The sequence below is a fragment of the Pomacea canaliculata genome, linkage group LG12, assembly GCF_003073045.1.
Source record: "Pomacea canaliculata isolate SZHN2017 linkage group LG12, ASM307304v1, whole genome shotgun sequence".
NCBI lineage: Eukaryota > Metazoa > Mollusca > Gastropoda > Architaenioglossa > Ampullariidae > Pomacea > Pomacea canaliculata.
In genome coordinates this window covers 437,577-463,878 of record NC_037601.1, presented here as the reverse complement: position 1 = coordinate 463,878, position 26,302 = coordinate 437,577, and the positions used below count along the sequence as shown (strand labels likewise).

General features: G+C 39.5%; 2 protein-coding genes across 3 annotated transcripts in view; one reads left to right on the top strand and one right to left on the bottom strand.

Annotated features, from left to right (window-relative positions):
• Window positions 1-9,196, bottom strand: part of LOC112576488 (transcription initiation factor TFIID subunit 4-like) — a 19,512-nt gene extending 10,316 nt beyond the window's left edge. Inside the window, exons 1-7 of the mRNA XM_025258954.1 lie at window positions 7,788-9,196; window positions 6,499-6,660; window positions 5,509-5,734; window positions 4,914-5,035; window positions 4,459-4,548; window positions 3,823-3,975; window positions 3,423-3,691 (exon numbers count right to left, since the gene is read on the bottom strand). Coding sequence (XP_025114739.1) covers window positions 3,423-3,691; window positions 3,823-3,975; window positions 4,459-4,548; window positions 4,914-5,035; window positions 5,509-5,734; window positions 6,499-6,660; window positions 7,788-9,194 — 2,429 coding nt within the window. The 5' untranslated portion in view covers window positions 9,195-9,196. The remainder of the gene's footprint in view (window positions 1-3,422; window positions 3,692-3,822; window positions 3,976-4,458; window positions 4,549-4,913; window positions 5,036-5,508; window positions 5,735-6,498; window positions 6,661-7,787) is intronic.
• On the top strand, window positions 9,158-26,302 carry LOC112576489 (protein LSM14 homolog B-like). 2 transcript variants are annotated; one of them, XM_025258955.1, is made up of 10 exons: window positions 9,158-9,313; window positions 11,253-11,422; window positions 13,126-13,294; window positions 15,312-15,401; window positions 17,825-18,109; window positions 22,036-22,233; window positions 22,538-22,691; window positions 22,863-23,035; window positions 23,430-23,497; window positions 24,553-26,302. In XM_025258955.1, exons 1-10 carry the CDS (start codon window positions 9,193-9,195, stop codon window positions 24,577-24,579), a joined length of 1,455 nt encoding a protein of 484 aa, XP_025114740.1. In that variant the 5' UTR covers window positions 9,158-9,192; the 3' UTR covers window positions 24,580-26,302. The 2 variants fall into 2 exon arrangements, with proteins under 2 accessions (XP_025114740.1, XP_025114742.1); XM_025258957.1 differs by lacking the exon at window positions 15,312-15,401.

Sequence of the window (26,302 nt, the reverse complement as noted above, 5' to 3'; positions counted from 1 at the left end):
TAATAATTTACAAGAAAATGAAGGTGCAGATGAATCATTTTTAAAGATCTTCCTTTGTTATAACCAATATCCACCAGCAGACAACCTCTATTTTGACAACTGCAATCTGTTATCAAGAGCATTGATCACTAAAAAGCCCTCAGTTTTATTACTGAATCAGGCACACACACACACACAAAAGACAACAAAAAAACTTGTCCTCAAATTTTTATCATCCAGGTTAGTCTACATGATATAGTAAAACCTCTCTTGCTAAAATCCACCCAAATCAGATATTAACTGAGAGAGGTCTTAACAGGGAGATCAACTATCCAGCTTTTATTCCTTGAACCATGACTTCAAACACCTGTACAGGGTCAGGTAATACTGATATTTAGGTTTCGAACATTAGTTAAAAAAGTAACTAAATGATAACAAGGGGAAAAAAAACAAAAGTTAAGTTTCCTTCTTGATCAATGGGAAAAGAAAAAAATAAATACATGTAGTGGTAATTGTTTTCACCTTCATACACTCAAAATGTATCCAAGATTTATGTGTGTGTGCAACCATTATTCCTCTCATCTGAAAGTAAATCTCTTGTTTTTTTGTGGCCTTGGTAATTTAATCAATTACCTTTAAAAAATTCTAGCTTATCCAGGGCTTCTGCTAAGGCTAAATTCTTTGGGGTCCCAGGGACCCCTTCTTCAGATTTTTAAGGGGTCCTAGTTCTTCGCCCAAATTTGAATGGGACCCCATTGACGAAAATTGAAGAGGTCCTCCGAACTTTCAATGCATACTGTACACAATTTTTTGCGTAAGCAGAAGCCCTGCTTATCTATTTGCTGATTAACCTGGCAAGATTATAGCAGATCATAATACACATAGTCTTCTTGTGTTTATCCATATATTATTACATTATGAATTGACACCACAATAAATCATCCTTGTCCTCGTTTATCACCTACAGTTTCTTTACTACATTTATATGCAAATATCCTTTTTCCCCTCAAACTATTTATGTGTGCTAATAGCCACGCAACAACATGACATTCAAAATATTAATCACATAGTTTATGTAGCCGAGTGTGTGGAGTCTTCAAATTACAAACAGTACAATGCAGATACCTAAAGGAAGATTAGCGTAACAAATTGCTGCGGTTTATTTTTTTTTAAAGTTGTTATGTAGATGCACTTTCATCTAACAAGATTTGTCTTTTCTACTCCAGCTTTTAATTGCATGCTAATCTACTACATTTATTGTCAATGTCAAGAATAATAATACCTACCAATCCCCCAAAATTCAATAACACAACAAATAGAATGAAACCTTTTGGCTCCAATGCTGACATATAAGAAAAGACTTTATTTGTCCCAGAGGGCAATTCTGGTGCAGCTCGATTAAAATTAGAATTCATACACAATTGCATGCACAAATATGGACTGTAATAAGCAAGAACAAGTGTCTCCTGGCTGTAACCAAGGAATATTGAGACTGACCTAGATATCACTTTTCTTTTTGTCCACAGATCTATGCTTTTCTTTTTGTTTTGCTTACAAGAACAATTATTCCCCCCCCCCCCAAAAAAAAATACTTAACACAAGATTTGCAATCTTGGTCTTGCTCTCCTCCCAGTAACCAATGGCCTCAGTTTTTTGCCAATGGCACTAACACAGATCAAGATGGCGAATCTCTCTTTAGCAATTTTTATCCAAGGTGCATTTTGGCCCTTTATTACTGCTGATTTGGATGGAACTGCTCTTTATAAAAGTCCAGTTTCATCAGTGTTAAATACATTCTCAGAGGCGTAACCTTTACACATATGCAGCAAATAATGAAGCAAATTGTCAATGATGATCTGGCTGATATCCCTTCTATCGTTGCTTAGGCATAGCCGGTGAATGTTGTGACATTCAATTTTTTTGGAGCCAGTCATTCAAGGCCTGGAAAATGTAAATCCTCCAGCCACTGCCAGACGCAAAACCTTTTACTGAATGAGTTTTCCAGTCACTAGAATTTTCATCTGCCTTACCTTACAAAACCACTCCCAGACTTGTTCATCTATCACTGTTTATACACTTTCATGAATTTTAGATAATTTCTGATCTCCACTTTCGTCACCATACCATCTTTCCAGAGCTGCCCGTTTCCCCTTGATTTTATTTTGAATTTCATTTTTTCCTGCACTAAGAGACTTTGCTGTTGCGACTGAAGTCTAACTCCTTTTAATCACCATTATTCTTTCTTAGAGAATGCTTTTCTTTGCGTTTTCCGCTTTTGATTGGTAATGCTTGTCGATTCTGCCATTGCTATGTTTTATGATTTATATGGGAACTAACGCTAGGAAAGAGAAATCAGAGATCTAGATCTACAACCCCTGTGGGACAAATTCTGGAGCAGAGCAGCGAGTGGAACACGCATCAATTTCATCGACCTGGAGAAGGTTTTTGACAGCATCCACCGCGAGTCCTTATGGAAGATCCTGAGGCAATAATGAGTCCCTGCAAAACTTGTTCAAGTCGTTGCAATACTGTACAGCGATTTCAAATCCCAGGTTGTCTGTGACACGGAGCTCACAGACCCCTTCAATGTCAGTACTGGGGTGAAGCATTCTGTCGCCGTTCCTCTTCATCCTGGCCATGGACTGGATCATGAAGACTTCCACCGACAGTGAGAGGAGAGGGATCCGATGGACCATGACTATGACAGCAACAACAACGCTGGAAGACTTGGACTTTGCTGATGACATTGCCCTGCTGTCACACCGCCACCAAGACATGCAGGAAAAAACAAATGCCTTCTCAGAAACAGCTGGAAACCTTGGCTTGAAGGCCAGCGAAACGAAAACGAAAAGTATGAGAGTGAACGCCAGAGTCCAAGACAGCATCCAACTAAATGGAGAAGAGATTGAGGAAGTTGACAGCTTCACCCATCATGGGTCCAAAATGTCAAACACCGGGGATGCGGAGGTGGAGATTCGAGCCCGACTGGCGAAAGCCAGCCACGCCTTCGCCTCACTCAGGAGCACATGGAAGGCAAAGAACATCAGTCAGAAGATCAAGCTGAGAATCTTCAAGTCACCACGCAGGTTCAACGAAGGCGTTGGCGATGGATTGGACATGTGCTCCGCCAGCAAGCAGCAGACCTCTCCACAGTCGCCCTACGATGGACTCCAGACGACTGAAGAAAACGAGGCCACCCAAAGGAAACTTGGAGAACAGTGGAAAGGGAGATGAAAGGAAAGGGCTGGACATGGGGTCACCTAGAGCAGGTTTCAGCCAATCGACCTCTGTTTGCTTTGTGATCAATGGAGACATTTAGACACAAATAGTTTACGTGTGAAGTGTAAACGGATAAGCAAAGTGTAAACGGATAAGTGTAAACGGATAAGCAAAATGACTCATAAACGCAAATACTAATATAAAAAAATTTGAAAGTATCTTACTTGAGGGCTTCAAATTTGCGCTTTTCTCTGTAGGCTTGCCCAGCAGCCTCAGCCTTTTGTGTGTGAGCCTGCAATGCTGCAGTCACGGCTGCAGATACCACTCCTGTCTTGGCTCTGGCAGGAGCAGCTGCAGTTGAGGTGGTGGTGTTCATTACAGCTGGTGCTGTTGGGCGAAGGGTCTGCACAACCACTTTGTTTGCTGATTGTGTCCCGGTGGCTGGTACAGGCATCTGAGGTCTTTGTGGTTGTGGCAGGGTCTTTGTCTGCACCTATTTACAAATAAACCCCTTATTATTTAAAGAAACACATAAAAAATGTCACTGCAGAAAGAGGGGGAAATTGAATTCAGACAAGTGAACAAGAAAAAAAACAAGAAAAAGAAAGTAAGCCAAAGGCTTACAGCAGCTGGGGTGACAACTTGGGGTGTTCTCTGTACAGAAATATGGGCAGCAGGTACAGGTGGAGTCATTAGGATCTGAGCAGGTGGAGGTTTGATTCCATCAATTGTCAACTTTCCCAGCTGTATGGACTGTCTCAGCATGGGCAGACTTTTCTGTAAAAACATTTATGTCACTGACTCAGCAAGTCTGAACATTTTGTTAAGATACCCATGTTTCAGCTTCTTTCATAAAACAGAAACATATTTCAATTACAAAGGAAATAGATATTAAGAAGGCACACAAAACAGAACAGATGACAGATAATCTACTTAACACCAATGAAAGTGCAATTTTGACTTCACCATAAACAGAGAATGCAATAAAAACATACATACAAGATCTAGGCTAACACTGGCTAACCCTGATATGGGACACAAGATCCAGACCAACACTAGCTAACCTTGAATTGTTCTCTCTTTCTCCACTATTTAACACGCCAGAAAAGTGGAAAATAGCAAGCATTTGATATTTGAAAATGCCTTCAATAGTTTCAAGGATATCAGATGTTATGTTTAAGAAATAAAAAACACCCTTCTGACTAAGATAACTATCAAAATATCGAGATAAAAAAAATCTTATTGATAATTAATACATGCCTTCAGGAAAGGAACCAGATAAGGCTGTGGTGAAGATTTAAGTTCACATTGCAGTCGCTCTGTGAAATTTTCTGGCTCCACTTTAGAGTCCTAAACACACATATGCTTGATATTATAGGGCAACTAAACAAACTTATGCCACATTCTACATACTTCAGAAAATACCATTCAGTCTCTGAGCAAAAGTATACAAAATCTACAGTCTCTCATTCTTTCATTACAATTTTCTGTGATAATAGCTAGGGATCCAGACATGTCTTTTGTAAGCTTTTCAGTAAGTAGTTTTTTTTTGGTGTGGAGACCCAGTGAGGAGGAGGCAGGGGACACCTGGAATATGAATTATCACAACAAATTATAAGCAGTGTTTAAAAGCTTAACGCTAGACTGATTTATCAGAATTATTCATCTGCTAGCTGCTAAAAAAAAAATTAAATAAGGAAGAAAGGTGTACATACTATAAGGCCCTGTATGAGATCTCGCACATTGCGCACTGTTTCAGCAGGTTGGTTAGACGCCAGTTTGAGGAGAGTTGAAAGGAAGTTTTTACATTTTTTCACATTTTCCAGCATAAGCTTGTCTGCATACAAAGAAAGAAACAAATCAAATTATAAAGATAAACCTTGACATGAATAACTTTTACAGCATAGAGGAGTTTGGGGAGGGGTGGTGCTTTACATGGAGACAGTAACTAAGGCTATATGGCCAGGCAGCCAGCCCTGGACGCAGATGCCACATGCAGAGAAAGAACAGTGTGCCTGAGACGAGAGCTGAAGCCAGGACATCTAACCTTCACTGTATTAGTAACAGGTGCTAACCATTGTGCAACCAGACCTCCCATTCACAGCACAGAGGTATACACCTATAGAATAAGTACTTGTGTGAGTAAAACAGTATCTGAAGATGGTGTGGGGATGTAAGCAAAGGAAGAAAAAAATGTATCTAAAAGAAAGATACAGTCTCAGATTTTGTATTTAAACGAAAAGTATGATCTCAGAAGTTTGTATATAAAAAAATGTTGGTTAGACGTGATGTAGGAAATGGCTGACATACTTTGCTCTGAACCAGCAGCAGAAACAGCTGTTGTTGCTGCTGCTGTGACCACTGGTGGCTGAGGCTGGGCAATAGCTGGAGATGGCATGTTTGAAGATGGCTGGGAGATGACTCTTGGAGTAGATGGCTGGGTTAAGCTGACAGGCTGAGCACGTGGTTGGCTGCCAGGTGGATGGATGGTAACGATGGTACCTGTTGGTCGTGCTGGAGTCTGGGCCACCGAGGGCTAAAGCAAAAAAAAAAAAAATTATTAGACACTTTTGCCATGCTCTTATGAATGTACACACTAGCATGAAAAATAGGGAACAGCATTCTGCAGATAATAGGCATTTTTTGCTGGCAGCAAGAGACTTCTTAAGTTTTCAAAAATCTTTCGACCATAAGTGAAAAAAGTTGGCATTAAAAAAGAAGGCGCCAGTAACAGTTGTAAAGCTGAGAGTAGTGGACAACATTTCATTTGTTTTGGACAGCTTGTTTTAATTTTTATAATCAAGTATTTGCAAACAAATCCTGTTTTTATGTGACCATAATGTTTATACACATTCAACCTTAATAAACTAAGGCAGTGTGTGACTAAGAAATTTTTGGATTGAATGCTCTATAACAGGCATATTCTCGTGATCTCAGATGTCATAATCTGGCTCTGAGGCTTTACAGTATCTGTGTAATATAGTTACAATTTATTTCCAGGGTTGCTTTGAAAAGGCAACTGGTAAGGAATAGCAAATGCTCAGTTTCCCTAATGCTCTCAATGGCTGTGTACCTCAATCAGCATGTAATAGTAATTCATAAAAAGCAACCAACCATGTATAATTATAGAAATATATGTGTACATAAAATGTCTCGTCCCACAAGCAGACTTGTATTTTATAAATAATTCTTATTGTTGTATTGTCAATAATATTTACACAAATGAGACAAACACATTTGCACTAGATTTTCTCTTAATTACTAAGAGAATTTTGTAAAAAGGGAGGCCAGCATGGTTACCCGTTGTATTTTGAATCCACCAGTTGTAGTAATAGGAACTGAAGTGGTGGTGATAACCCCTCCTGGATGAATTGTCCCTCCTGGTTGTCCAGCAGAAACAAGCACCAGCTGTCCAGCTTCATTGCGCATCAGTAATGCTCCATGTGGAATTGCTATGGTACCCTGTAATGTGAATGCATTAGTACATTGTCGTTACTCCTTATCACAGGGGCTAAAATGAACTTGTCACTTACATGTTAATGAAACATGATGATAACAACTAATAAATGAATAAACTATTGGTAAATGTAATATACCATGTTCAAAGAAAGAATAAGGCGCACACTGAGGTAGACTTCTTTGACAATTATGGATATATTATAATACACTCACACTCTTTGAATAGACTTTAAAATATTCAACAACAGTTATTCATGACTAGCTAAAATCGACAGACACTATACTTGAAAGAGCTAGCACTGCATAAAAAGTTTATATGAAGCAAAAAACTAGTAGAGTTTAAACTCCTTGTACTATCAAAAATAAAATGCATTTTGAATTTTCATGATTAAAGGACAAAGACAAAATTTAAAGAAAAATTAAAAAGAAAATTTGCATACATTCAGTCAAATATGAAATAAAGCTATAAGTTACAGGAAATTACCAGAACATATTGCTGCTGTTAGTTACTGACAAAAATATTAACTTTAAGCACATGCTGATGAGCAGTTGCTCAACAGGTTACCCTACTTTTGTAACCTCACTAAATGAGGTCTTGACCTCTTTCCAAACTCAAGTAAGAACTGCTGTGTTCAAAGGTAAATATTAAAGAATTACATGCTCAGATTTTTTTAATTAGCATCATGTAATAAATCAACTAACACATATTGATTATTGGGTTAATATTTAATCTTTAAAACAATATATGATGCACTGAGAAGTACCCTTGATGCATGAGTGCATTCTTATACAAAGACATTTAAACATTTACTGTATATTTACATGATGCTGCCAGGCCAAAGATAAGCTCGTATAAGCTTGAACTGCAATTATTCAATAACATGACATTTCTCACACTTTATTCTATTTTTTTAAACACTTTGTTGCAGAGTAGTTTATATCCATCCTTTTTCTTAATAACTCTATTATTTTGTTTATATTAATCATGAATTGCTCCTGCAGAAATAATGTAAACACTGTAAGACTGTCATCCCTAAAAATCTTAGATGCTGACATACATAACTATATAGGATATTTATCTGATGACAAATACAATTTTGCAGTCAGTTTGTTTATTTTCAAATACTTACTGTGGATGTTGTAGGGCCAGGCTGTCTGGGAGCAATGTTTGGTTGCTGCTGGGCAATTCTGATTGGTGCAGCTACACGAATCCCTTGCTTGACGTGTGCTACACTGGCTAAACGTGGAGCTGCTTGAGTAGCAGAGACATTGACAACCTGCATTGGTTGAGACATGGCTGCCTGTGTTGTAACCATTCCATGAGCTGACTGTACAACAACTTGTTGCTGGTGAGGATGGGGTCGAACGGTGATCACACTGGGGCTAGCAGTTCCTGTAACACCTTTCAGTGTAGTATTAACAATGTTGCCTGAATGTGAAACACTCACTGGGGAAGATCCCTGCATTCCAACAGGTGTAATAGCTGTTCCTTCTTGCTTAAGATGCACTGTTGTGGTTCCCGTTTCTGATTTTACAATGAATGGCTGGTTGGTTGTTCCTTCTTGTTTTGCTGTTGAATTCCCCTCTTGCTTGATGATAAACTGCTGTTGTGGTATTATGGCACGGTCTTTACAAACCTGAATAGAATGCGCACTGCCATTATGCACAACAGTTACAGGTTTCTGCTCTGCTGCAATTGTGTTTGCCAGATTAAAAATTGTGTTGCTGGCAGCACTGGAACTGGTCCTTGTTACTGCACCCATGGTGCTACCATGCACATGTACATTGTTTGTTGCTAACGCGGGCACAACAGTTTGACTTACTCCACTACCAACAGTTGTAATGAACTGAGTTGTATTGGTGGTCGCAACAGATGTACTTGTTACAATTCTAATAGTTGGGGTGATGTTCTTTTTCTGACCCTCAGCATTTCTACCATTGGTACCAACTGAGGGTGTGTTTACATTCACATGAGATACGCTGCCACTGCAAACTGGCGTGCTAGATGAATTAATAATAGATGATATGCCTAAGATATCTGACCCTGAAAGTTTGGGAGTTGAAACAGATACATGAGAATTCATCGTGGTATTATTCGAAACTGGTAGTCCTTTTTGGGCTACTGTTTGGTTTGCAAGGTAAAGTGGACGTGAGGAAGCATTGACTGTTGATGTCGTATTACCTATATGATTGTTGTTGTACGATGAATCTGACAGAGTTTTTGTGGCTTGCGTGCTGGCTGGGGAGGCTAGCTGTGTTTCAAGGGATCCAACTAACGCGTTTACCGCATTTTCATCAATCTCTGAAGACAAGAAATCGTCGATGGACCCCGGGTCCGCCATTTCCCTAGCTCGCCAAATTTCAGAATGAAACAGCGCATGCGTACAGAGGAGGATTGTGGGTACAAAGTGGTACACTAACGCCACCTTCCGGTTAACAGCAAAAATGAACGCCATTTTATATTGAAAGAGAACGCCATCGTTTTTGTATCTGCAATCATCATCACCTCGTAGTTGATCGTGTAATATAACAACCATGAGTCAAGGAATTCCATATCTTGGCAGCAAAATAAGCCTAATATCGAAAGCAGAAATTCGATACGAAGGCATATTATATACCATTGATCCTAATGAATCTACCGTCGCACTCGCAAAAGGTGAGGGGAGACAAAGACTTCATGCGTACGATTGAACTATTTAAATTGCAATTTGATAAATGCATTTGTTTAGAGTTGTGAGGAAATAGCCAAATACCACTGACCAATATGTAGAACATTCAGTCACGATGAAACACTCATGGAAAGGGAATGCAATCTAGCTTGTTTTTATTATTCTGTACTCAGAGCTAGACAGCAGTTCGTAGGGTGATACTTTTGAAAACTTGAAGAGATCTTGTCTGGGATACATTTAAATCCGCAACATTAACAAAATTTATGGATATGGGACTGAGTTAATATTAACAAAACTTAACACAATAGGCTGAAGGTGAACACAGTGTGCGAGTTGAATAACGGTGATGCACCGATGATGCTAGTACTGTAGAAGTTTGTTACGACCTACGTTTTTGAGATAATCTTGAGTACACCATTGGTTTGTACAGGAAAGTGTAGGCCCCCTGGATACTATAGGCAGAGAAATATATTTACATAAAACATTTTCCCGACTAATTTTGGTGTAAAGTTTTGATTCCTTCCCTTGTCCTAACTGCATAAGGTTCACTATTTATAATTTGCAGTCATTCCAGAAATTAAACAGAACAAAAGATATGAAAAAGCATTTTCTGCATTTCTGGATAAGCCTCTGGAGAGCTTATTTTTGAAAATGTAATTAGTTTAGAAAAGATGATAATGATGACTGGGAATTTATAAAGGGCAATATCTCAACCTAAAATTAGATTCATTGCGCTGATCAAGATCATAAAATGCACTAATCGCTTGCCACTTAGCGCCTCATCTTTCGTGCTTCACTATTTTGCATATTTTTATAAGAAATTAATGGGAAAAATGATTTATGGGTCTACACTTCTTTGCAGATTTTCTGCGAAATTCAGTGGGAAAAAAAAAAATATATATAGATGAAAAAAAATCCCAAAGTGTATCAAAATATATTACTTATATTAATTCTAACAAATAAAATTTATATGAATAGTGTATGTAATTACTCACAGGAACCAGCTTTGCTTGCCTGAGACGCTACCCGCCTACTCACAATTGTAAACAACGATTGGTTGGTTGCTAGAGAAGTGACCAGAGAGTGCTGCTCTGTATCCCAGCCCCTTATTGGCTCAGTACAGTGGCTCATTGTATACTTTTCCATCTTTCATTCTATTACAGGCACTGTATTACTCTACAATACAGTACAAATTATGTGTTTGTTCGTTTATTTGCTGTAAAGGTACAATACATGTGGAGAACAGTGTGGGATTGGTTACTAAGGAAATGGGAAAAGTTTATGTAGCGTAAAAATATGGAGGAATTTATAAAGTCTTTAATATAATATATAATTATTGTACATAAATAAATGTACTGTTTCTATTTCACGGATTTTTGGTTATTGCTGATGGTTCTGGAACTTATCTCCCGCCTTAAACGAGGGATTACTGTAGTAACAAAGATGTAGTATAAGAATACAAAATAGTAACAAAAATGTTAAACAACTTCACAAAAGAGTAACAAAGATGTAGAAGAAAAAACAATGCGAGGACTTGCTGCATTCCGGCTGTAAAGGGCGATTCCTGTAGATTTAACGGTAACGACTCCAGAGAATAAAGTTAGTGACATCATGAGAATAGAATGCTGGGAAGTTATTGAGAATAGGAAGTAATGTTATCATTTGAAACTGCAAAAGAGTGATCATCACTTAAGTTTATTCAATTCAGCTCAAGGTCTCTGCTGAAGCGAGTGAAACATGGCAGAGTGAAATCATTATTACTTATCATTAAAAGGAGATGGTAACAATTTTCAGAAACCATCACAGATCATAAATGCATGTACTAATTTACAGATTACTCGTTTACATTTAATAGAAAACTTTTTTTTTAACACTGATTGTATTTGAAAGGTTTGTCAGTAAAGTTCATATTTATATTGTTTGCAGTGAGATCTTTTGGTACAGAGGATAGACCAACTGATCGTCCTGTACCACCAAGAGATGAGATCTTTGAATACATCATATTCCGTGGCAGTGACATTAAAGACTTGCATGTTTGTGAGCCACCTAAACAACAACCAATGGGGGGCCTTCCACAAGACCCTGCCATCGTCAAGGTAAAGACAGATGCGAAGTGGATTTTGTGATGTATTGTAAAGAGCTTAAGGTGATATGCCACAGGAAATGACAGTAAAACCTTCCAAGTTAATCTGTGTAAAATGCACCAAAATTAGGTCATATGTGACGGAGAGGGGTCTTCATAGGAAAATATGGCTGAACCTGCTTGAACAACACATGGCTTTATTGACATGGTTTGATATGAGTCATTACTTTTGTCTTTGGTGATCAATTCAAATTTTGATGTGTTGAAAGTATTGTCATAGCAGAGTCAATTTGAGACAGGTAGGTGATATGGTTTGGAGATGAAAGGACCAATGACCCAATGAACAGTCTTTTTTGTTTCAAGATGTACTGAATTTATTTTGCGTTTCTGCTGATTTGTAATGTATGATAGCTAGGAACTCTTTATTTTTTCAATTGATGTCTCCCCTCCCCCCTATTCCAAAAATATTTATATAAAGCACAAACTATTGGTTGTAAGTTGAATTATGGAGGAATACGCAAGGTCCTCATAAGGTTTACCTATAGTGGCTTAAAGAATGCAATTGAGATGACAGCAAATTGTCACTCTCTCACCAATTTTCTTTCAAAGTGTTGTGCTGGTACTGAAAATGGCTTATGGTTGAGTTTTGGTCGTGCACATGTAGATCAGCATGCTCCCATCTGGCCTATTAAGTTGCACTGTGATTTTAGTGCGTAAACTACAAAGCTATTTCCAACAGTTTGTTTTCTCTGAAAGCTTTTTGTCCAAGTGACATAGTGACCAAAAAAAAAAAAATCAACATTGTCATCTAACAGTATGGAAGTGGTAGTTTTGATAAATTCAGTTAAGTAATAATAATGAGAATTTATATAGCACTTTCCCAAAGATTTGCTTATACCGCTTTACATAAATCATATGCTAAATCATTAACAACCATTCATCCATATTCACAACCCAGGTGCCTTTCTTGACAGTTATCTTGGTTTCAGTCCAATGGGTATATAAAATAAGTTTTAAATATTCTTAAATTCACCAAACTGCTTTTTTTCTCTAAATGCATAAATTCTTATAATTTTCAAAGAATCATAAAATGAAAAACTCTGTAAAGGTACAATAGTTATATTTTTCTATAAAAAATAAATCTTAGTCAAAAGTTTCCCATCTCAATTTGATTAGATCAGAGTCATTTGTCAGCTGCTTATCCAGAAGTAAATCCTTTGGATAAAATAATGTCAGGAATAGGCTACACACAAAACTTGGTTTCATTGTCACAAATCTTGCTGAAAATTCAGTTCAGATGTTCAAAAAATTGTAGGATCAGGTTTGTTGATCAGGTTTGTTGACAGAAAGCGTCTTAGAGTCATTTCATAGCAGACACTCTGGACATGATTTACCATGAAGTAGCTAAGTCACAAAAAAAAAAATTCAAACTTTTTGCCTGGGAACAACTCCCAGAACAGTGCAAAGAAAGGTAGCAGCCAAAGAATGTAAATCATTTTGCAGCATTCAGTTAATATTGTTACCCTGAACATGCTACATAGAAATCTGAAAAATCAAGGAACATAACTGCTTATTAAATTTTTTTCACTTAGTGGTATACGTTGAATTTATATTTTTATTAAGATTTCACTAGAAGATAAATTATGGTCCCTACCGTAGTTATTTTCTTATGATAAAACATTATGTTTGAGACCACATCCACTTTGTTTGTCATAGTCATCTCAGCAGTCAGGTGGCCCTCCTTCCTTCCAAACTTCATCCATGCCCAGTTACCATGCACAGCCCAGCTACCAGCCTTTTCCATCACCTGGAGGCTATCCTCATTATTCTCAACCTGCTGTGCCTCCATCTTCTGGCTTTGCTCAGCAACCTCCTCCACAGACAGGTTAGTTTGTTGCATACTTTTCATATCATTTCTGTAGTTTGCTTTAGGATTTTACAATTACAGTAAGACCTCTACATACGAGTGAACCAATATACGAGTAAATCAAGCAACAAGCCAAAATTCATGGAAATTTTGTTCTTACCAACAGAAATTTGATATATGAGCTTGTTTCATTTATATGTTGTAGCATAAAGCACTTGGCAACTCTTGCTCACTTGCTAGCATTGCAAGGACAGTGTTAAAAAGAAGTGTATGATCTTCATGGAACAGAAACATGAGATCAATCATTAGCTCATTCTGTACGTAACGGTGAATGCCCGTGACAGTTTTTCTAGATGCTGTAGAATGAAATTTTGACCAGCATTTAAAAATTTTCTATTAACCTTCAATAAAGACAACTATCTGTGATACTCCGTTTTAAAGAGCATTTTAAAAACATTTATGGGGTGTGAATTTTAAGAAATATAGGTTTTCTTTACTTGTAGTAAAATCAAATGAAAGATTGTAACCGCATGGACAGAAGTCACAAATGGGAAATAGGTCTAAAAGTAAAAAATTAACCAAAAAATATTACATAATTTATACAAGCATAAAGTATCAAACAAACATATTTATTCAAATATACATTAGAATTTAAATATTGCTGTTTACATCTCATTTTCGGTTGTTTGAGTACAAACTCATGTTGAATTGTGTAACTGGCAATCAGCTTTAACATGGCCCTTAATCAGCTGAACCTTTGCCTACTTTCAAACATAAGGGAATCATTCTATATTGGAACATTTCCTAAAGGTACCAGTAGTTGCCTTCCTTGTGTATTTATGCACATAACAGTGTATTCTGTGATGCTACCCCTACTTGTAAGTGCACAGTACACAGCTGTATGGCCAGTTTGAGCAGGTAGGACAAATTTAAACTACCTGAATGCCAGGAGCGTGGAGTTGGGATAATGGAGTTTGCTCGCAAGTATGATTATAGTACGTCTTCAATATGTAAAAGTTTGAAACAGGACCAGATCATGAGCATCACACCAGCCAAAGGGATCATCATTATTTGAAGAGAAGGTTGAGTATGAATGAAAAAGTGAAGAGATTGCGGCTATTGTGGGTGAAAGAGAAGCAGTTGGCTGGAAAGACAATGATGGAGACAATCATTTGCGACAAAGTTTGTGTGATTTACAAAAGCCTGGTGCTATAGCATATTTTTTTTTTTTTTATTGTCTATATTATTTATATTATAGTGCCATTAATATTTACTAAACAGAACTGTATATTATACTGTATTTACATATAAATTGTGTTGTGGGAGGGTTGGAATGCATTAATCCTATTTCCTTTATTTTGTATAGGAAAAATAGCTTTAGTATACAAGTTTTTGATGTACAAGCTCGGTTGTGGGACGTTTTAGACTCGTACATAGAGGTAATACTGTAATATGCTTTTTTCCTGTCCTTTCAGTAAAAGTTAAACATAAAGGTTTATGCTATAATGACAAATATTTGAGCTTATTTTCCTATCTTTGGACATACAGAACCTCCATGTACATTTTGTTTACACATGAAGTATTGTCCATTATGCTGTGCCTAAAACCACATAATGTTGCTTTGTTGTCTGAAATTGTGTTATTTTTTTTTTTTTTTTGGTGGGGGGGTGTAGGGGGAAGTGATTTAATGGCTCTTTCCTGCAAATTTCCAAATCAGCTGTTCGTGCAAAATAACTCCTTTTTATACCATACTAAAGAATACCTTTATTTCACATCTGTCTTTTTATGAAGCGGTATTTTATCAAGATTTTATTCTAGAACTTTAACACACTGTAAAATTGTGTAAGTTTTCAGTGGATAATCTTACGCAGTTCTCAACGCCCGTTGCTCTTGAAATGATGTTGGTGAATCAAAGTAAACGTCCTGATGTATCACTGAGCGAAAATCTTCGACTGATCAAGGGCAGCACTGATGACTAGTAATAAGTCTAAATACACTTTAGTCAAATAGTTCAATCTTGCCACTCTGCCTTTAGGTTCCCGGGGTACATCTCCCTCATACACTAGAGTCTCTCCCAGTGCCGAGCAGGGCAGTCAGGTTGGGCCAGTCCAGTCATCACAATCTGGTAAAAACAGACCGTCTTGTTAATGCAGCTTTTTTGTAAACTGTTAGTGCTGCATACCAAATGAATTTAAGGGGTCTCTCTGTTACACTTTGTGTGTGTAGACCACAGATCCCCAACTAAAACAGCAGTAGTGTGTTTAGCAGGGGCTGTAGTTATAAAGCATAGGTAAGTCGTTTGCCCAGGGTGTCATGGGGAACTTGTGGATAAGCCTCTGATTTATGAAATGATATCCGGACAAGCAGTAGTTATTAAGCAGGGATAAATGTTTCCTATGGCAAACAAACATAAAAGTAGTGACCGCAGTGTCAAGGCCAGTGGTTCTTAACCTTTTTTGAGGTACTGAACCCTTCTTTAGTTTCATATGCACGTTCACCGAACCCTTCTTTAGTGTCCTCACGAATTGCGGGTGTGTCTTGACCTCCGGGGCGGAGGCTCCGCCGAACCCCTGAGACCGACTCACCGAACCCCTAGGGTTCGATCGAACCCAGGTTAAGAACCACTGGTCTAGGCATTGCTTCATAACCAGAAACAAAATGCATTTACTTGAGGGTCTCGATTTATTTCCAAGGGAAACGACTCACTCTTGCTTCATATCTACAGTCCCTGGGTGGAATTGAATCTTGTATGGGTGAAATTATTGTTTATTAGAAACTTATCTTCTTTAAAAGTATTTCTGAATTACTTGGATGCTTGGGTTTTTGATTATTGAACAGAGTTCCGTAATCTGTACATACGTAACAGTGGTAGGGTTTTAGTTATAGAATGACTGTGGCGGCTTAAGCTTGACATTACTCAGCTCTGGGATCATTGTTTTGTAATTCATTAAAGCCTTTAAATGTTACCCCTCATCTATTTTTTTTTAATATTTAATCTTTGTTAGAATGCATTGTGATCTTCATAAAGATGATACATAATGATGGTTAATGATACATCGGTAGATTTTGGCAAGATACTGTGTATCATGCAAAGCTGTAACTATTTTGAAAAGCAGTTCTATGTCACTTGTGTAATACTGTGAGCTATGTTATTTGCCAAAACACAGTACAATTTTGTTTAACAATCTCCACTTCCTTCACAAAGTAGTAATAATTTTAGCAACACAGCTGGAAGTTGGAAAGTGTCCACCACTGCAAACACTGTCTGGCATTTCCCTGCTGGTTAGAACACTGACTGGAAATCAGTATCACGTGTTGCTTGCATGCCAGTGCAGTGGCGGCTTGGGAAAATAGCAGTTTTGGTGGTGACCTAGTCAGATTTAAGATAATACCAGATTTTGATACTTCAATATGCGATACATTAGATTCAGTTTTATTTTTGTGTTTTATGCAAAAAAATTTTTTCAAAGCCTTGGCTTGATAAAGAATGGATTGGTTATGCACATGACAATCAAATGCTATGTATCACGTTGAATGCCATTGGGATTCTTTCCTCTAAGTTGTAAAAATTTTGGGAGCTATTTCAAGTTTTCTGGGATCACCGTATAAATCACTCCTGGCTATTTACTTGTCAGTTTCTGTTCAGAATTTTTGAGCATGATTCGATGAGGGTATTTCATCAATTCAGCACATCAGCACATTCATCCTGCATACTCTATGGTTAGAACATACAAACAGTTCAAGAAATGGGTGGAAAAGATCACTATTGTGTTAGCAGTTGACATTTTGGATCAGGAATGACCTGTGTGCATCAGCTGGTTCCCGATATAACGTTTTAAGCATGAAAGTTTGTGAAAGCACACTTATTACTAGTGTCACCGTGGTGAGCAAAACAACTGCTTACAGTATAAGCTTCAATATATTTTCCAGGGTTGGAGAAGAGTAGCATGAAAGATGCATGTTATAAATGTGAAAAGTAGGACTATTGCTAAATTTATGCTAATATAAATAAATATCCACAAAGCTGCCCACAATAAATATATTTCATTACCGAAACAAATCCTTGCAGAGACAGAATTGTGCAGTGATGTTTTGTCTGCTGCCTTTTAATCTTACCATAATCTGTGTGATTTATTTTGTATTTCTATTTAAAAAAGCAACAGAATGATACTTTTAAGTCCGTTTTTACCACCAGTCCTACTCCCCCACCCCCTTTACATGCAGGGGAAACATGGTCTTTGCATTAAGAGGAGTCCGTCCACATATTATACAAGTACATAAAATGTGCTTGGGGTGTGACTTGTATGGTGAAACATTTTTAAATACTTGTATTTTTTATGAAAATGTTGATTAATTACAGTTTTTGTTGTAGGTACTCAAAAGATTGTTCTCTACACCAATATAGGTGAAAGGCTGTATCCTATACACCCTGTCTCGTTCTCACCTGGAACATTGAGTTTTGTTACTGCAAGAATGCATGCTTCATGCATAGTTCATATCTCCTGTAAGTACACTAAAGGTGAAGAGTCAGAATTTTGTATTTTACAGGGTCACGTAGCTCTACACCTCCTCCGAGTGGTAAATCACCAACTTTGGACCAGGGGACACAGTCAAGCCCTGATAAGACTGGGGCAGGAGAGGGATCACACAATCAGCACGTGCAAAGTTGGGGCAGCAGTCGGGGTCATCAAGAGACGCGTGTAGAACAGCATCGGCGTGGGGGAGGAGGTCAGAACCAGCGCACAGGCAACAGGCAGCAGCAGCAGCGTGCTTCTCAAGCTGTTCATGGTCAAGGGCAGAATCAAATGAGTCGTCCTCGAAGTGCAGGGCGTGGTAGGTAGTCAGGCACACGTGTATATAGTATTGAAAGGTTACACACCAGGATTTAAGGCGAGAAAGCAGCTCGAAAAAATTGCAGTATTGTGGTGACCTGGTCAAGTTGATATATAATTAGCTAGGTCCACATGTTTGTATTTAAAAGTATGGCTTTTGATGCAAAATGTATTTTTCACACTACCATCCTTCTGATTTTCTTTCAAATTCTTGCACTGATACCGAATATGCCCCTGTGGGACCCCGGGGTATGCTTGCCTAGCAAGCATTGCAAGAATAGGGTCCCTGCCATCCAGCCAGGCATGTCGTAAGAGGCGACTAAGGTGGACACCTCACCTAGAGGTAAAATAGGTTGTGGTAGGGCTAACAACCCCACCATGTAAAAAAAATCCTGTTACAGAAACTAAAACCAGAGAACTCGTCACAGATGGCGAAGGTAATGAAGCACACCAGGAGACTGGACTAATGACGGACGACAGCCAAACCCGAAAGGGAGCTGGCGCCCCGACAGCGGATTTACTGAAGCCGAGGCAGAAGTTGAGGGGTGGGTGCTGGAACGTCCAGACCTTGTACCAGACTGGCAGGATGCTCCAATTAGTCAAGGAGTTTGACAACTACAACTTGGACATCCTGGGAGTCAGTGAGGTCAGATGGACCGGCACGGGAAAGAGGAGACTAGCGTCAGGACATACCATCTTGTTCTCAGGAAGATCAGACGCTCAGCACTCTGAAGGAGTAGCTCTACTCCTCAACAAGAAAACGGAAAAGGCACTGCTGGAATGGAAGCCTTATGGACCCAGGCTTTTGAGAGCAAGATTCCATTCCAAGTACACCAAGCTGACAGTGCTAGCCTGCTATGCACCAACAAATGACTCTGAGGCAGAAGACAAGGATGCTTTTTACGATCAGCTCCAGGCAGCCTCAGAAAGCGTTCCAGCCCACGACATGTTGCTCATCATCGGCGATCTCAATGCCAAGGTGGGAAGTGACAACACCTGCAGGGATCATGTCATGGGCAAACATGGAATCGGAACCATCAATGACAATGGAGAGAGACTGGCAGACTTTTGTGAAGAAAACAACCTACTGATTGGAGGCACACTCTTCCCACACAAAGACATCCACAAGGCAACATGGACATCACCAGATGGGATCACAAAGAACCAGATAGACCATGTCATCATCAACCGAAAATGGAGGAGCTCACTTCAAGATGTTAGAGCCTACAGAGGAGCAGACATTGCCAGTGACCACACTCTTGTGATAGCCACAGTTTCTCTGAAGCTGCGTCGATCACGAGGAAAACAGGCACGTCAGCAGAGAGTGGACTCCGGCAAACTGAAAAATCCAGCCACCGAAAGGGCCTTTGCTATGGAAGTAAAGAACAGGTTCCAGGCACTAGGAGACCAACAAGAGATGACCTTAGACGACTTCAATCGAGTCTTACAGGAATCAGGAGAGAAAATACTGGCTTCCAACGGAAAAAGAAAGAACAGTGGATTAGAGAAGAGACATGGAGGAAGATAGAAGAGAGAAAGTCAGCCAAACAAAGAATCAACAGCACCAGATCTGAACGCCTGAAGGAACAACACAGACAAAGATATGCAAAACTGAACAAAGAGGTAAAGAGGATGACAAGAACCGACAAAAGATATCACATAGAGAAACTGGCAGATGAAGCAGAAAATGCAGCAAGTAAAAATGACCTGAAGACACTGTACAAGATAAACAAACAGCTAAACAACGGGTTTAAGAACAGTGATGTGCCAGTGAAAGACGTGAACGGTAATGTCGTCGAGGGAGAGGCAGGAAAACTACAGCGCTGGAGGGAACATTTTGAGTCGGTTCTGAACAGACCAGATCCCCTCAGCTTGCAGACATCCAGCCAGCAGCTATAGACCTTGACATCTGCACAGACCCACCAAGCCTGGAAGAAGTGACAGCAGCAGTCAAGACAATGAAGAGCGGCAAAGCACCAGGGGCAGATGGAATAACAGCAGAGATGTTGAAAGCAGACGTGAATGTGACAGCTCCCAAGCTGACTGAAATCTTCAGGCAAATTTGGGAATCAGGGCAGGTCCCTGTTGCGTGGAAGACAGGGCTCATCTTCAAGTTACCCAAGAAAGGAGATCTTGGAGACTGCAATAATTGGAGGGGCATAACACTTCTTTCCCTCACCAGCAAGGTCTTCAGCAAGATTGTTTTGTCAAGACTGACGGCAACTCTTGAGAAAGACCTCCGACCACAGCAAGCAGGATTTCGTCCTGGGCGATCCTGCTCCGAACACATCTTCATTCTGCGACAGATTCTGGAGCAGAGCAACGAATGGAACACACCGCTGTACATCATTTCATCGACCTGGAGAAGGCTTTTGACAGCATCCACCGCGAGTCCTTATGGAAGATCCTGAGGCATTACGGAGTCCCTGCAAAACTTGTTCAGGTCATTGCAATGCTGTACAGCGATTTCAAATCCCAGGTTGTCTGTGACACGGAGCTCACAGACCCCTTCAACGTCAGTACCGGGGTGAAGCAGGGCTGCATTCTGTCGCCGTTCCTCTTCATCCTGGCCATGGACTGGATCATGAAGACTTCCACCGACAGCGAGAGGAGAGGGCTCAGATGGACCATGACTATGACAGCAACAACAACGCTGGAAGACTTGGACTTTGCTGATGACATTGCCCTGCTGTCACACCGCCACCAAGACATGCAGGAAAAAACAAAGGCCTTCTCAGAAACAGCTGGAAACCTTGGCTTGAAGGTCAGCACAAAAAAGACTAACAGTATGAGAGTGAACGCCAGAGTCCAAGACAGCATCAAACTAAATGGAGAAGAGATTGAGGAAGTTGACAGTTTCACCTATCTTGGGTCCAAAATGTCAAACACTGGGGATGCGGAGGTGGAGATTCGAGCCGACTGGCGAAAGCCAGTCAGGCCTTTGCCTCACTCAGGAGCACATGGAAGGCAAAAAACATCAGCCAGAAGATCAAGCTGAGAATCTTCAAGTCAAATGTGATCAGCACCCTCCTTTACGGATCAGAATCTTGGAAGATGACCAAAACCATCAGTAACAAGCTTGACGTCTTCCAAAACAGATGCCTCAGGCGCATACTTAACATCTTTTGGCCAAACACCATCACCAACGAAGAACTCCACCGAAGAAGTGAAACCGAGTCCATCACCACGCAGGTTCAACGAAGGCGTTGGCGATGGATTGGACATGTGCTCCGCCAGCAGACAGCAGACCTTTCCAGAGTCGCCCTACGATGGACTCCAGACGGCCGAAGAAAACGAGGCCGCCCAAAGGAAACTTGGAGAAGAACAGTGGAAAGGGAGATGAAAGGAAAGGGCTGGACATGGGGTCACCTAGAGCGGGTTTCAGCCGATCGACATCGGTGGCGGACTCTGGTTGAGGCCTTATGTGCAACCTGATGCACAAAGAGGAATAGATAGATAGATACCGAATATGGCTAATGTTTAAGCCTGGGTTAAAGACATGATGATCACATGAACCGCAATGTGCTTACCATTGGAATAAGCATTCTCTCCTCTAACCCGTTTAGACAGGCCTATGCTGTAAATAGTTCTGAAGCCATTTCAACTTTCCAGGGATTACCTTTGTGCGAATTGTTCATTGCTGTTGGCTTGTTAACTTTCGTTAAAAAATTCTAAATGCTGTGATCTAGTTGGCTTGAACCCTTGGCAGTGAACACTTCTGTGATCAAGTGAATAAAAGAATGACTAAATTTTCTGAACTTGCTTGCGTGATAGTTAGGGTTAGGGGTGAGGTTGTGGCTGGCATGTCAAGTTCAGCAGGGAGATCCTTCTAGTAATTTTTGATGGATGGGGGGTTGTTTTGATGGATGGATTGTTGTGGTCTAGCTAGCCAGTAGACAAAAAACAGTAATGTCCACACTGTTATAGGCAACATGGCACCACGTGGTGGTCAACAAGGTGGCCAGAGAGGTGGGTCTGCCCAGCGTCAAAGTGCACGTGGACGAGGATCCAGAAGGCAGAATGCAGAGTCTTTGAAGTTCGAAGATGATTTTGATTTTGAGAGTTCTAATGCCCAGTTTGACAAAGATGAAATTGAAAAGGAACTGAAACAGAAACTAACCATCAGTAAGTTGCAGTTTTGCACGTTTTCATAGTTTAATGCCCAGTAATAAAGAGGCCTGGCATGTTTTTTTTTTCTTTCTGAAATAGTAACATTAAGGGTCAAAAGGTAAAGATTTATGTGCAAGGTTAATTTTATTGTAGCGTGTGGCATCGCTGTAGCTTAGTTTTCAGTGATTATGCTGATTTACTTTTGTGTGCTCCATGTGTGCAAGACAGTTTGCCCACATTATTTGGGAGGGGTAGGGCTTTATGTGCACCAGTATTTTGAGGGAATGGTTAAGAGTGAATATAATTGTGCATAAAACAGATGATAAACAAGTCAATGGCGACAAGGAGGGGGCAGGGACAGCAGAAGAAGCTGAGGATACTGGGGAAGAGGAAGAAGATAATGTTGTGTACTATGACAAGGCCAAGTCATTCTTTGACAATATCAGCTGTGAAGCCACTGCCAAGTCTCGTGGGTAAGGACTGTGCTCAGTTGCTTTGATATTGATACATTTGATATTTCGTTATTGGTGTTATAATCAGCAGCTATTAATTTAAAAGAGGTTACCTCATTTCAGCATTTGTCATTAATTGCACAGAAAGTTGAGAGAATCTTTCATTGGTGCTGACTTTTTTTTTTTTAATAGAGGTAATCGCATAACCTGGAGAGAAGAGCGTAAACTGAATTCAGAGACTTTTGGCATTCCTGTTTCGCGTCGTGGCTGGAGAGGTAGAGGTGGTTATCGAGGCCGTGGAGGGTACAGAGGGCGTGGATATGGTGGTTTCCAGAGAGATAATTATAATCGAGACAACTTTAGTGGTATGTTTTTGATTTTAACTCTTTTTATGTGTGTGTTGATTTTTAAATTTGTCAGCTGAATTGTTATTTATTTTTTGTAAAATGTTTTCCTGCAAAATTATTTAAAACCTTGTAATTTCTTAACTATTTATTTTTTATAAGATGTGTTCAACTGTTGATTAGTCTTTAAAAACTGGTGTTAAAATTTATAGTACATGGTTATAGTTTTAATTATCTAGAGGTTCGTTATTTATCAGCTTGATCAGCATTGCTGTCTCTTTTGGCTTTTCATATCTGACATTTGGCCGCTTTTGTTTCACATACCCTTTTCTGTGGTTATGAGCACCTGCAACAAAGACTTCATCTTCTTAGTCAGCACTTGCATGCTTACCTTGTAATTTTAAATATATTTTAGGCCGTGGAGGACGGGGCAGAAATTCAGGTGGGCCAAACGCAGAAGAAAGGTCCAATTCAGCTAACAAGGTAAGGTTTATAGAATAAAACTTCCCTATTAATACTTGCTAACATAAACTAAATTAGGTCGGAACTAAGAGGAGGCCATAGTAGGGAGATCAACCAGTCTGGTTTCATTTCATGAAGTGTCTTCAGACACCTATAAATTCAAGTTCAGTTATTTAAGCTTTGAAATAAAGTTCTTCAACTAAGATCTATTCAATTTTCTTCTTCTTCTTTGCTTTCCCTTAGTAATGCCTATTCTGTCATTTATGCTTGCCTGAAGATTTATAGGGGAACTAATTCTCCAGGTAAGAGCAAATGATCAGTACACATACAGTGATAGACAAAGATGCTCTCTTAACATATAGTCTTTTTTTAACAAACACAAACAATTGGTCACAAAAATTTAATTTTATAAACACATTACTTATGCAAAAAGGTTAATTGATGTGCGCTTTAAAGGTCAGTATTATTCAAGGAATAAAATTTGCTTGCTTGAAAGATTTATATTGCAGAGTAATAAAATTTCAATACTTCTTTAGGATTGTTCCTATTTCATACATTACATTTTTGTGTGTGTGTGTGTGTAAAAGTCAAGTCAATCTCTGATGACGGGTGTAGCTACATACGTCAACTGTTATCAACAGAGCCATGTGTATTTCAAACAAGCTTACTAAGCCAAAAATTTGCTTTTTACCAATACACATCCAGAGAACAAAGCATTAGGGCAAATCGCACAATCTTTATGTAAATCAGTGGTGTTCTTATTCTGTCGTTATTCTTTGGAGGTTTTTCATTAAATGTGTATGCAGACATTAATATAGAACAAGTGTTACTTTTCTGACATTCATCTAGGCCCGATCGAATCAACTTTTGCTTTGGGATGATGTCTTACAGGACGCATGACCATGGCAGATTCGATATGACTCAGGCTGTCTCTTAACATTGATGTCTGTCTGAATTTATGATCATTCATATTCTAGGTTATTAAATTGGGAAAACTGCACATAATTATTAGCAATTGTTTGCTGTTTTTACAAACTGAAACTGTTTAATAATGTGGCATTTTTCATTATGTGCAGACTCAAGGCGTTACAGCAGCCTCCTAGACAACTACATGATATAATAACAAGATGAAGAACAGCACACAATAAATTCAGGCTAGAGAACTCATCTGGTGTCCGTGCACCTGCATCCACAAGAAGTGCATGACCTGTGATGAAGCAGAATGGCACACTGTGGAAGCAGAATATGCTGAGTGGCTGCATGCCAGAAGAAAAGCTGTCACTGTTTTTCAGAGAAAAGACTAAGAACAGACCAGAATTTTCTCCTGAAACCTGAAAAATGTTGGCACCTTACCTGGTTGTTGTCTAGGGAATCCTGGACAGTGCTGTAACCCACCCATTGTTCTGCTGCATGGTTCTGTTCGTGTGCTTGTGCGTGTGGTAAAACAAGTCTGCCATGTTCAGCATTCAACCAGTACTTGTTCTGTTTGAACACCTGACTCACAAACCATTTCACTGTAAAATGCTGAGCTTTTCAGCTTAACCTACTCTTAGTCAGAACGACAGCTGCAAGTGCGTCAAAGATGACCTGTTTGTTGAGAGGCCTGAAGTCAGACATGCTGATGTTTTGTCTGAAGCAGGGAGAAAGAGGCATGCTGTATGGATCTGTAGAGGTTAATATACAAGTTGTTCATAGTTGGGGCATGTTTTTGTGGGGTGGATGTGGTTGGGCACTTGTACATGGAAGCACTGGTGTCCTGGCGTTGCCTCACTAGTTGGGTGAAAAGAAGTTTTCTCACCCTAGCATGTTCATGCTGTTGAAACCAGGAATTAGGAAAATAGTGTGCAGTCTGACTGGTTAATGCCATATGCCGAGCTTGTTGAAACTTAAACATCAGCAGGAATGTTTTTCTTTTTTTCTTATTTTTTATTTATTTATTTTTTTCAACGTTGATGGAAAGAGCATAGAATAGCTACGGAGAAGCTGGTAGCTGTCGATATTGTGGATAGCCTATTGGCATTTGGAATGGGTGAACTCACATGTGCAGGTCATGTTGCAAGAAACTGTAGGAAGTGGTGTGAGACGTTAGCAGTAAAACCATCTAGCGAGTAGTGTCTTTAGGTTTTCATGGGGGGTAGGGGCTGACCCTTGTAGAACTTGGGGGACAGTTGCTGGCAGAATTACGGTTTGTTACCACGACAGGCAGCAGATGAATTCAAATTGTGTCCATATTATTCTGCATCACCCAATTAGGATTTATGTTCAAGGTGAGAAAGCTTTTTTAAAGGCCAGCGTTTCGTGTTACTAAGTGCTACTACACTTTCTGCCATGGTCTTGACATTTGACAGACATTATTACATTGGGCAACTAAAATAATTGTCGTGTTCTCATAGTTTTGTTGGGGAGCCACACAAAGTGCATGAAAGAGACCATTCATTAAGCGATGGGCTTGCCAGCTCTTGGACTGGCGAGTCCTCGGGAAAGCTTTGTTGGGACAGTGCATCACAGCATTGCTGCTATTGTCAGAGTAAGCAATAGGCAGTTGCCTCGTGCATTTCACATGTGGAAGTCTCAAGTGTTATTCTCAGCATTTTTGTTATTTTAGTTTAACCTTCAGCTTGAGTGCAGTCTGGAATGTCGGGCTTTTCAGAGTTGTTTTTTTTTTTTTTTATCCTATGTGGATGGGGAAGAGGGTGTGATGACTTGCCCTTTGCAGTCCACAAATATCACTCCAAGAAAATATGTTGGACTCAGTGCAACAGGTCTTGAAAGCCTTATAGTTTCTGCTCCTTGCCATCGTTAATAAATATTAATTTTGACTTCACA

Coding starts and splice junctions, on each gene's coding strand:
- LOC112576489 (XM_025258955.1), top strand. CDS start 9,193: ATGAGTCAAGGAATTCCATATCTTGGCAGCAAAATAAGCCTAATATCG. Junction 9,314..11,252: donor TACCGTCGCACTCGCAAAAG/GTGAGGGGAGAC, acceptor TATTGTTTGCAG/TGAGATCTTTTGGTACAGAG. Junction 15,402..17,824: donor AGTCCAGTCATCACAATCTG/GTAAAAACAGAC, acceptor TGTATTTTACAG/GGTCACGTAGCTCTACACCT.